Source organism: Stegostoma tigrinum, unplaced genomic scaffold (assembly GCF_030684315.1).
Source record: "Stegostoma tigrinum isolate sSteTig4 unplaced genomic scaffold, sSteTig4.hap1 scaffold_57, whole genome shotgun sequence".
Classification (NCBI taxonomy): domain Eukaryota; kingdom Metazoa; phylum Chordata; class Chondrichthyes; order Orectolobiformes; family Stegostomatidae; genus Stegostoma; species Stegostoma tigrinum.
Genome location: NW_026728505.1, coordinates 1,124,855 through 1,136,104, shown reverse-complemented (window position 1 = coordinate 1,136,104; position 11,250 = coordinate 1,124,855). Strand labels below are relative to the sequence as shown.

The 11,250-nt window shown below is 40.4% G+C and overlaps 1 protein-coding gene across 1 annotated transcript in view; it reads left to right on the top strand.

Annotated features, from left to right (window-relative positions):
• The first annotated feature begins 249 nt into the window (after positions 1 to 249).
• Positions 250 to 11,250, top strand: part of LOC132208895 (ral guanine nucleotide dissociation stimulator-like 1) — a 33,317-nt gene continuing 22,316 nt past the window's right edge. Inside the window, exons 1-6 of the mRNA XM_059644202.1 lie at positions 250 to 299; positions 1,104 to 1,190; positions 1,848 to 1,925; positions 7,049 to 7,242; positions 7,869 to 7,996; positions 10,141 to 10,356. Coding sequence (XP_059500185.1) covers positions 250 to 299; positions 1,104 to 1,190; positions 1,848 to 1,925; positions 7,049 to 7,242; positions 7,869 to 7,996; positions 10,141 to 10,356 — 753 coding nt within the window. The remainder of the gene's footprint in view (positions 300 to 1,103; positions 1,191 to 1,847; positions 1,926 to 7,048; positions 7,243 to 7,868; positions 7,997 to 10,140; positions 10,357 to 11,250) is intronic.

Below are 11,250 nucleotides of genomic sequence, written 5' to 3'. Positions count from 1 at the left end.
TGATTTGGAGGAGGTCCAACTTCAAAAGGAGCAAGAAGGCGTTTGCAGCAAGTAAGGTTGAACACAAGTTCAGGCAAAACTGCAATGAAACAGCAGTCTGTCTTACAGAAGGAGGTTGTTTAGTGACAGTGTCAGAATGTTCCCACAAGCAGGAGAGAGTGGCAAATGGTACAAATGATGAGGATTATTGATGACCCCAATGTGTACCGAGTTAATTATAAGTAGTTCAGAAGGGAAGTGTTGAACTAAATGATGCTGGCAGCTCATGTTAACAGGGAATCCGAATGTCGTCCTCCATTGTGAGCAGTGAAAGGGTCGCAAAAGTGGGGCTAATGGTCATAAATCACTGTTTAATCTTCACAGAGGTAAGGGCCTGGCTGAGATACTATTCAGAAGAAGTTGATGTCCAATTCACGATGAAAAGTAAATAGTTGAGACAAGGATGAGCTGAGGTTGGACAGCATTTTAGAAATGTGAAAATAAAACAACTGCAGATGCTGGAAAACTGAAACGAAAATGGAAATTGCTGGAAAAGCTAAACAGGTCTGGCAGCATCTGTGGCGAGAAAGCAGAGTTAACATTTTTGAGTAATTTGAGCCACTGAGCTTTTACAGCAATTTCTGCTTTGATTAGAACGGCTGGTTGTCCCTGGTGTTGGTAACTCAGAAGGAAGTGAATTGTAGACAACTGAGGATACTGAGAAAGAAAAAAATAGCTTGAGGCTGCAGTGGCACTTTGCACAACAACCTAATGCTGTTTGAATACAGGGGTGGTATCAGAGGACTGGAGGATTACAACATGTACTATGTTTATGTTCAAAAGTGTGTGGATAAATCCAGCAACTAGATTCATCTTATTGGTGGGACAGCATCACAGGAACTGTAATCCCAGTCTCAAGCAAGAATACTTGGGGAGCATATGGGCTCACATTTTATGCTGACTCAGAAATCTTCACCATCTGGTGTGTAACCTGTTTTATAAAACCATCTGATGGAGGCTTGTAATTCTGAATCTTCAATTTTCATGGGTATTTTACTGGATTTAACTGAAGATGAAAGGGTTTGCTTGAGGTGTTTTAAATTGTTCTTCATGTTCATTTGCAGCTGTGAAAGCATTGAGTCTGAACACTGTCTGAATTCTGATGAAATTCAGAATTTAAGTTCACCAGAAAAGGGAGCGACAGTCAAGAAGTGAGTTTGATCCAAAATGTGACCATGTTATGCTTCATTTGCAATACAGTAGTGTATAAAGGGAATGGCTGGAGAGCTGGTGGCCATAGGTTGGATAATCAGAAATCTCTTCATGAAGGCAGAGATGTTTCCATGCTGTATGACTCTGTAACACATACCACAGAAACAAAAACACGGATATCATTCCAGATCATGGCACATTGATGAAGAAACAGCTTCTGAGTTCTTTGCCTATTCTCTCCCTAATTCTGAGGAACAAGCAATACAAAGCACAAGCAGCAGTTGCGTGTGAAGGTGTTGAGTTTATCTCAGACTGAAATTTCTGGACTAGTAGCAAATGTAAGCTATTGAAGAAGTGGCTTCACTCCTTGCACCTGCTCCTTTCCCCTGTTACCACCAGCCGCCACCACTGCTGGTGAGCTGCTTTGGCCCTCAAGGGCATTTCTGGTAAACTTCCTGAGGAAATTTAAAGAACGTATTCACTATTTTATGCAGTTTTACAATTAGAGTGTGACCTTGTTTCATAAAGTTAGCTGATCACAGTTTGGGATGCTGAATTTTGAGACTTCATTTTTTTATTTTACGTCTGGCAACCAACTGTAGACCTAAACACCATTTTAATTTGCTTTTTCTTTTGTGGTTTATGATCAATTGCAGAAGCATAGACTTCAACAGATCAAGCTTTCTAGAAGAATATAATTTCAGTCCTGCAGAAAAGGAAACACTAATGAAAATGTAAGTTTGATTTGACATGTAGTGAAATTGTATTTTCAATGTGAAATTTAAGAATGTGAGAAGAATTGCTGGAGAGCCAGAAAGACCTGTAAAATAATGTAGAGCCTTTGTCATGAAGATATGAGGCACCCAGAACAGGATGGCAAACGGCACTCCAACCCATAACAATCACATTCAAGAAGCTAAATAATAACTGAAAGAATCACGGACACTGCAACTCAGGGACAAAAACAAAGTTGTTGGAAAAGCTCAGCATTTCTGGCAACATCTGTGAAGGTAAGAACGGAGTTAATGTTTCAGGTCCGGGTGACCCTTCCAGTTCTGAGGGAGGGTCGCTGGACCCAAAATGTTAACTCTGTTTTTGCATTAAAGAAGCTGCTTGCCTTGCATGTCCAATGATTGCATTATTCCTAGAGATTGGCTTGTTTATATTTTTCAGTGTAAATCATCCAAAATTCTTTGTCTTTTGGAATTGTTTGTCCTACATGATCACGCTTTTGGGGTTGTTTATCTCAGATTGTCATTAGTCTAGTTTGTGATAATGATGCATTATTGCAGGAATGGTTTTCCTCTTCACACCACTTTATTAGAAGTTATCCTGCAAACTTCCTGTGAATAGTTGAAACCAAATGATACCGCTGTCTAGAGCAGTCAGGTACTTGGCACGTGGTTTGTTTGTGGTGTCCTGACTTTGGTAGCCCTCCCACTCCGTGCTGCTGTTGTACGTTTTGCATATAATCGATCTTGAATTAATACTTCCTGAATCTATGAAATCCAAATAATCTCGTGAAATCATTTTTCATGTTTGAAGTTTGTCAACGAAGTGCTTTCAAAGATATTTGACTGTAGAAAGCATCGCACAAATGCATCTCTAGCTGGAATTCTAGTTATTTTTGAGCTATACCAGATTGCTGAGGTTGTTTTACTGCTCTGAATAAGATTAGATTACCTACAGTGTGTAAACAGGCCCTTCGGCCCAACAGGTCCACACTGCCCCTTGAAGCATCCCACTCAGACCCATTCCCCGAACACGAAGGGCAATTTAGCACACGGCTGATCCACCCAGCCTGCATATCTTTGGACTGTGGGAGGAAACTGGATCACTTGGAGGAAACTCACTCAGACATGGGGAGAATGTGCAAACTCCTCACAGACAGTCACCCAAAGCTGGAATCAAACCCGGGACCCTGGAGCTGTGAGGTGGCAGTGCTAACCACTGAGCCACCATGCTGCCCTGCATGACACTTTGGCAGCATGGGATTAAAGATAGGATTATTCTGGTTTGTCTGGCCGTTCGATTAAATTCTGTGCTTTTTGATTAAGACAAAAGAACACTTATCCAATAGATTTGAGTGCTGGACTGGACTTGGGGACTTTAAAGTTTGAAATTCTTATCTTTATATATACAGTGATTTATTTTCTTTTGTACATGGTTTGCTTATTCATTTATTTTGTTTTCTTGAGTTGATATTGTTTGTCATTTTTATAATCAAGAAAGCCAATGCCTGAAGGGCCCAGCACAGATAAATTACTTGTGAGCAAATACAAAGGCAAATTTTTGCAGTATTGCTTTGAGAAAAATGGTCAATTTGAGGGAGTGAGGATTTTCAGGGAATATTTTTACTTCAGATGCAATAGCAAGCGTTCACAACTGGGCTGCACTGAAGTTTGAAAGAAAGCTCAAACAATTTATGAAAAATGCAGCAAAGGAAAAATCCCTCTTGTTAATCAAACAAATAGGACACAGTTGGCCAGGCAGCATCAGAGGAGCAGGAAAACTGATGTTTCGGGTCTGGGCCCTCCACCAGAAATTTTCTGAAGAATGGTCCAGACCTGAAATGCCAGCTTTCCTGAGGCCCTAGCCTGCTAGCCTGCTGTGTTCATCCAGTTCCACACCTTGTTATCTCAGACTCCAGCATCAGCAGTACCTACTAACTCAGAACACAGTTGGGATGCCTTGTGCATTGCTATTCACTCTAACCCACCCAGTTGGCTTTTTGGGTAAATGAAACAAAGTTTTAGAAATCTAAGCCACAGGGCATGGTGGTTATCTGGACATTTTTCTCCAACACCTAGCTATTCATGTCTGGATGAACACAGCTAATTGTGGATACCAAATTGGTCCTGATTAATTTCACAATATTCCTGTACTAATGTCTCAAGAGACATATAGGGATGAAGTGTATGAAGGAACCTAAATTATCCTGATCCCCGATTGAGGACAGTGTAATCCTCATGAAAGTAATGTGCTGGTTTGGCATGTTATTTGGTATGTTAATCTCCTTTTGAATTCAAGTTTTTTGGGTTGAGTAATGTAGAAAAATATCATTTTTGTTTTCTACAGAACAGTAGCTTACAACCTGTCAGTTTGACATTGCAGAAAACACAGATATTTGGGGGTTGAGTAAAAGCATGGTCAAAACATGGTTTTAAAGGAACATCTTGAGTGAGGGCAGAAGTGGCAGGAACATATCCAGTGAAGTTGTCATCGATGAAACAATTAATCTCAGATGCGCAAGTGGCCAGAATTGAAAAGAAAGACAAAAGTGCACCTGTACATAATTATTTCAATTCTGGAAGACTCTAATACTTTAAGAATACACTTCTCTCCAGTGCCATTGCAATCTAAGTTTATGTTGTGCTCGCTTTCGGAAATGATCCTTTTAGATGGTGGAAGGATGATAATGAGTAATTAAATGAAATGATGTTGTACACTGCAGCTGATTAGAGGTTTCAGATTACTCGGTAGGGATGTAGTAACTTGTTAATGAATCTATTGGAAACAGAGACTTTAATTCTAGTGGGACGACAGAAAAGTGTTTTGGGTCAAATTTTGGACTCTGCACAGTACTAATTAAGTTCTACCATATTGTCAGCAGGGTAGAGGCTCTTTAGCTCAGCAACCTATTTCCCAGCCACGAAGGCTTTCAGTAGGATATGGAATTTTTTGGTTTTGTGATCTTTTGAATTGATTTTTCTTTCTATATATTTTTGGAGGGTTACTGTTCGAGTGTTTGTAATGTGATCGAAGCATTTCTGAAAGATTCAGGACCAAATGAGCCCAGGCAACTTCCTTAAGTCACATTTCCAGTGTGTTTCAGTTAGTCACTGTTTCCGAGAGGTAACATAACAAATAACATTTCCACAGCCTTGTCCCTCCATCTCTGCAATTTCCTTGTGTCCACTTCAGGCGTTTCTCTTTTTTCCTGTCCAGTTTCACTTTTTTGCCTATCCCAGATTATGTTTGTCCTGTTGTTACCAGCCATGGCTTCAGCTGTTTAGACTCTAAAATCTGAAATGCACAGTATGCTTTTTTCCATTTTTTAAAAAGCTGATTAAAAACTTCACCTTTTATCAAGCTTTTCATAATTCTTCTGACCTCACTGAAAAACAATCTCTTGACATTTCCAAAAATGAGTCACTTCATTTCATAATTTGCCATGTTCACTAGTTAATATCATTCAGCATCTTAGCAGTGTGGGCCAGCTGTGTTTTTGAATCATTGCAAAAGAGTACGACCTATGCCAACTGACCTGAAAGCAGATGAAGTCAAAATAGTCCCTCCAGTGTAAACTATTTCTAAGTCGTATATCTTTCTCAAACAACAAGAGGCTATTGCTGCATATGGCACTATGGCTGCCTAGCACTTCCTACACCAACCACTGTTTAACAGGAATGGAGCTGTTAAAGTCTGAGTGAAGCCCCAATGTCTGTGTGTAATGTTTCACATCATATAATTTCTGTGCTGTAATGATCTATTATGAACGGACTCAAATAAGTGATCATCTGTTTCAGTGTAGGGCTGCAGATAAGGAAATTCCAAATTAAAAACTAGAACAGCACTTTCAGTGTAAAATATTCCATGTAAATTGGGGATGCCAATCAAACAAATGTTTACTTTTTGGAGTCTTTGGAACATCAAAGGTTTCTTCTGCCTATTGCATCATAGACCATAGCTGCAACTCAGTCCATGCTGGCCCACGTTGTCTCTCGGTTGACCAATGTCTGAACTTTAGATTTTTTTTCGAAAAAAACTTTCAATTCTTGTGTTCACATCCTTTCACGTTCTTATTTTGCTTTTGTCTGGAATTATTTTAAGTCCCAAACTTTGCCTGGTACATTTCTGTTCTGCCACGTCCAGTGTGCTGTGTACTTCTTATTTTTTTCATCAGCCCACCACCGTTAGTGCTTCTTCCTGCAGATGTATAGTTTCTTCCTCTAGACATCACCATCTCTCGCCTTTAAGAAACTCATGAAGAGTCACTATGACCAAATGTTTGGACACCTGTTTGAATATCTCCTCCTTTGTCAGTTTTTGAATGGTTAATCTGCTGTGAAGTGCCCTGGGGAGTTTTTCTGTGCAAAGGGTTCGATTTCAGTGGTGTGATGACTTCTCTGTGCCGCTGACGTCTTGTTGCAAAAAAGTAACCATTGATTTACCTGTGAAATAATGCTACGTGGCCTCTCAGTATTAGCCAGGCAGGCAGTTAAAATAAGTGAATTGAAAGCTGACTATGTTGGAGTATTTCATTATTCATCCTCAGCTGGACCCAATTTATCCATGTTACCGAGGTATCCAACTGCTGGCAATGCAACTCCCAGAACAAAGCCAAACAAATCATCATTATCCTTGTGTTTTTCTTTGTTCATCTGATTTGTCCCATTTGACTTTTATAAAGAAGATTTTTTGTCAAAGCTCACTTTCTCTTTACTAGCAAACTCTAAACACCAAGAGGTCCTGCTGGTGTAATAAGTAACCTCAGACCCATGTGAAATCACTTTATACGTGAGCCTTAAGCTTACTTGTGCAATCTACCTGGAAGAAAACTTGGAAACATGGCCAACTTGCAGTTTCCATCCATGGCCAGCGTAATTCGAACTTGGACAGTCATTTCTTCATCATTGGGTCAAAGTGCCACACAGCCCCCCTCTGATGGCACAGCAGGATCACCATTGCCATGTGCACTGCAGCAGCTCAAGATGGCAGCTCATCTCCTGTGTGAGCACGATGACCCCATATTCCAACTTTAATCTATTGCATTTACATTTGTAGAATTAGAAGCTTTTTTCCCACACGTTTTGCTTCCCTGATAAACAGATATAAACTCTGACTTTATTTCCAGTGCTATACCTGAAATTCTTGAAATCTGGCTGGAGGAGTCTGCCGAAGACTTTCGTCAAGTTCCAACTTACTCTTGTCTCCGGAAGGTACTTTGCTACTTGAACCAGACAGTGCCGGGGTCAGATGCTGAACATCGGGCCCAGAAACTCCTGAGTCGGTTTTTGGTGGAGGAAACAGCGGAGAAAGAGATGTTCAGTAAGATTTATAATTATGTTGCAAAAATGTGGTTTTAATTCAGGGTGCCTCCCTACAAGTTTGTGTGCGGCTTGCCCCTCTGTCTCAGGATTTAGTTCATTTTGGTTTCCTTTGACAAGCTTCAAAATTACTTCCAAATTTTTGGGTAAACGAAGTTAATTAAAATTATTGCTGAATGATTACCCCTGTACTACGTGATGTACAAGACCAAATTCTGCATAGATTTGATACTCTAATATGGTCCGCTAAGACCCAGCAGCATGTAATACGACTTTCTGGACAATTTCCTTTTGAACTGTTGCCGTCAATGACATTTTATTTTATAATCTGATGTAATAAGTTTGCAAGTTATTGTGAAACAATAGATTGTGATTCGGAAGATTTCCTAAAGCTAGAAATTGGGATGGGAATCTGTCATTAAATACAATTTCTTTTGCAATTGAGATGCTCCCAACAAGAGGATTTCAGTGCAATATCATATTAATTTCACCAAATCTAGATTTAGAAGTATGAATATTAGATAACTATTGTAAACCAATGCATGACTTCTATTCACAAGTTTGTGAGATATTTTAGAGCAATGTGAACTTTGGGCACAAAATAAATGTCTATCTTCACTTGCACAGAAGGCTACCGTAGAAGAGTTAGATTCTATATTGGAGAAGAACACGACCAAACCATCGAACAAGTTGACGAAAAGCTCCTGTCCTACCCATCACGCTTCATTGCAGAGCAGCTGACTTTTATGGATGCTGTGAGTAAACAGGAATCTGGGGCCCAGTCATTCTGAATAAGATATTTCAGTCAGCAGTAGGCATCTGAATCTCTCTGTGTTGTTTAATGCTATTACTGCTCCACCAGTCGTTATAACTGAATTCCCTTCAAAATGCAGTCTTCCAAGATGTTAAAATGTGTTGTTTGACGTGTAACTTCAGTATCTCGCTTGAAATACCTGCCAACTAATACTTCAGCACTTGTCATTTGTTTTGAATGAACGTCATGTGAAATAAGTGACCTGAGAGAGCACTGAAAATCCTTTGTAACTTAGTGTTGAACCTTTACAAAATGAATAGTATTTCAGGGTAAAAGTTTAATTGTTTCATCATAACAGTCACTGTTTCTTCAAGAGTCCACTGATTTTGTTTGAAGTATCCAGGATGGCAATTTTGTTGTTTTCCCAGAATCTTCTGGAGTGGAATCAGCCACAGGGTATTCCAGTCTCGTCTGCAAGGTGGCTTGATGTCTACCTCTAAAAAATGAGACTCGTAGTTGCTGAATCAAAATTTGAGTTATGTCAAAGTCTGGTCATAGGCTTAGGCTTGAAGTGGAAGTTCAGTGGTCTGTATGTCAGCATTGGGTGTGACTCTAGAATGTAAGTAGTCCTCTAGGTCTCAAAAATCCCAAGCATATGTTAGTGTTCAGAACAGGGGTGCAGCGATCTCATCTGGAAGTGACCACTTTGTCAAAAGTTGGTTTTGGTTATGGGATAAGAGATAATGGGAACTGCAGATGCTGAAGAACCCGAGATAACAAAGTGCAGAGCTGGGTGAGCACAGTTGCTCCTAAGATGCTGCTTGGCCTGCTGTGTTCCTCCAACTCCACACTTTGTTATCTCAGTTTGTTGAGGGGCAGCTGCTTTTCTGCACAGAGTTCCAAAGGTAACTGTCTGTTTTCACTGCAGTTTCTGTTGCATATGTGTATGTATATACCGACTGGCATTTAGAGTCTAATCATGTGACATAATGATGACAGCAGCCATTTTTGGTGGGCAGCAACCTCGTTGGGTGTCTGTCGAGGAATGTAGCTGCTTTTCTTTTGTTGAATCATAGAGATCTGCAGTGAGGGCTGAGAGTCTTTTTTCAAATCAGTGGTTTGACCTGATGAATCTCAAAGCGGTTTTTTTTGATCCTCATTGCCAGTTCTTTTTTTTTTTCCTTTACCGCACAGGTCCAGGGGGCTGAAGCATTAAACAGCAGGAGTTTTATTATGTAGTTTGCTGTCGAGGCAGCAGGGTTACCCTAAGCTATTCCTTGCCAGAAATGATCGATGACATCATTGTGACGTGATCAGACTGTTAAAAGTGAGAGCCCACCATGCTTGCATAAACATGCAACAGTTTCCCACTCGATGGTTTCTGAGCACTCCTTTCTACTGCAGCCTGTCACAGCCAACTCTGGCTTTGAAAGTGACGAGACTGACAAATTTCTCCATTCTGAATGAGTTTACGGGGATCTGAAGGAACTATTTGCCGGTTGTGTTAACTTTCACTGTTGGGGCATAATTGTTGATGGGAGTTGCTCATCTTGAAGAGGGAGACAGAAGGACATTATGCAATCTGAATGGCCAGTTGACAAGCTTGGACGTTTGGCAATATTCGTGTTCAGCATGAAACCAACAGTGGGGAAGTGTTGACATTGAGATCTGTTGAACCAACAGAGGGCCGGGCTGCCATTGTGTTCTGTCAACCTGCCTTGGTGCGAGAAGTAGACATGATGCAGGGCCGCTATACTGATGCCCAGCCTGTCTAGCCTGTGGGCCACCAGGGCTGAGCATCTGTAGCAGTGACTATTGCCAGCAGAGCCATGCATGATGGTGTGCGTGGAGCCCAGTCGGAGTTGGGTGGAGATAACCAGTGATTTTAAATCTAACCTACAAATAGGAAGCAGATGACTGAAAATTCGAGGGTTTTGATCTGTCTGAATAGCCAATGTGCGCTTGTGCATCAATGTGAGTATTATGTAGCCAGTCGTTGACAATATAGCACGCAGTTTTAATGTACAATTGCAAACTAGCAGGACGAATGTACCCATGGACGGACAAATCTTGTTTGTCGTTCATTGCTAAAAACATGGCACGACTGATACCTTTACCCTTTGTTTCCTTTTTATTTTTGATCAGGATCTTTTTCGGAAACTTGTGCCCAGCCAATGTTTAGGGTCCATCTGGTCTCAACGAGGGAAGGAAGAAAAACAGCATCTGGTATCAACCGTCCAGGCCACCATTACACAGTTCAATAATGTTACAAAATGTGTCACCAGCACCATATTAAGACCTCAACAGCTGAAACCACGGCAGAGGGCTAAAATCATTGAGAAATGGATTGATGTTGCCCAGGTACACTATTCTTTATTGGTTTTTAGCCTTTGTGACATGTTAAAGTCCACAGTGCATGAAACAACCATGGTGGAAGAGAGCAAGCCATTAACACTATGTGTTGATATGTCCAAGGTTTGAAAGCCTCTTGAACTGGCAAGCAGAATACTTTTCTGAATAAGAGTTGAATGCTTCATGGAAAATCCTAGCATTCATAATTTCTGTAGTGCTGGCTGCTAATAGTTCTTGCCTCAGTTTACAGTTGCATTGAAGTATTAATGTATTTTTTTCTCATCAAAAATATTTATGTGGATAAAAAAGGCAAACTGATTTCAGATTTTTACTGGCCCTTCAAAAATGAAGTTAGTTATTGGGCATTACATAGTGTTATTTGCCTCCCTTCCAAGCTGTAATCAGTCTACGAAACAGTGTACATTTTATTCCCAATGTTCTGCATTCTGTATGCCTACATGACGGCACTTCAGTAACTTGCCTGGTTGTCTGTTTCTTATGTGTTTGCCAAAGGAATTTGTCTCAGCATGTTAGTCAGCAATCGGTAAAAGAGTGAGGAAGGGCTGTCAGATCTGATACCAGGTTTGTACTTGTCGCCAACATGTGGCATTCCCACTCGTACATTTGGAAAGGATCAGGATAGGAACCGAGTAATTAACTAATTAAGTAAAGGAAGTAATTGATTCTTACTGATTTTGTAATCCTAAATTGCACTGGATTTTGCAACAAAACTGTACTTTCAATGTATTTTCCCGTATACACGTGACAACAAAATATTCATTCATTAGTAAGGTTTGGAATGAAAGTTCACAATAATTCTGTTGCCAGCTAATTTAGAGAAGTCTGGTTTGGGTCTTGGCAACACTGCCTGCATCAGTTTTGACTCGTTAAGAGTCTTGAGGC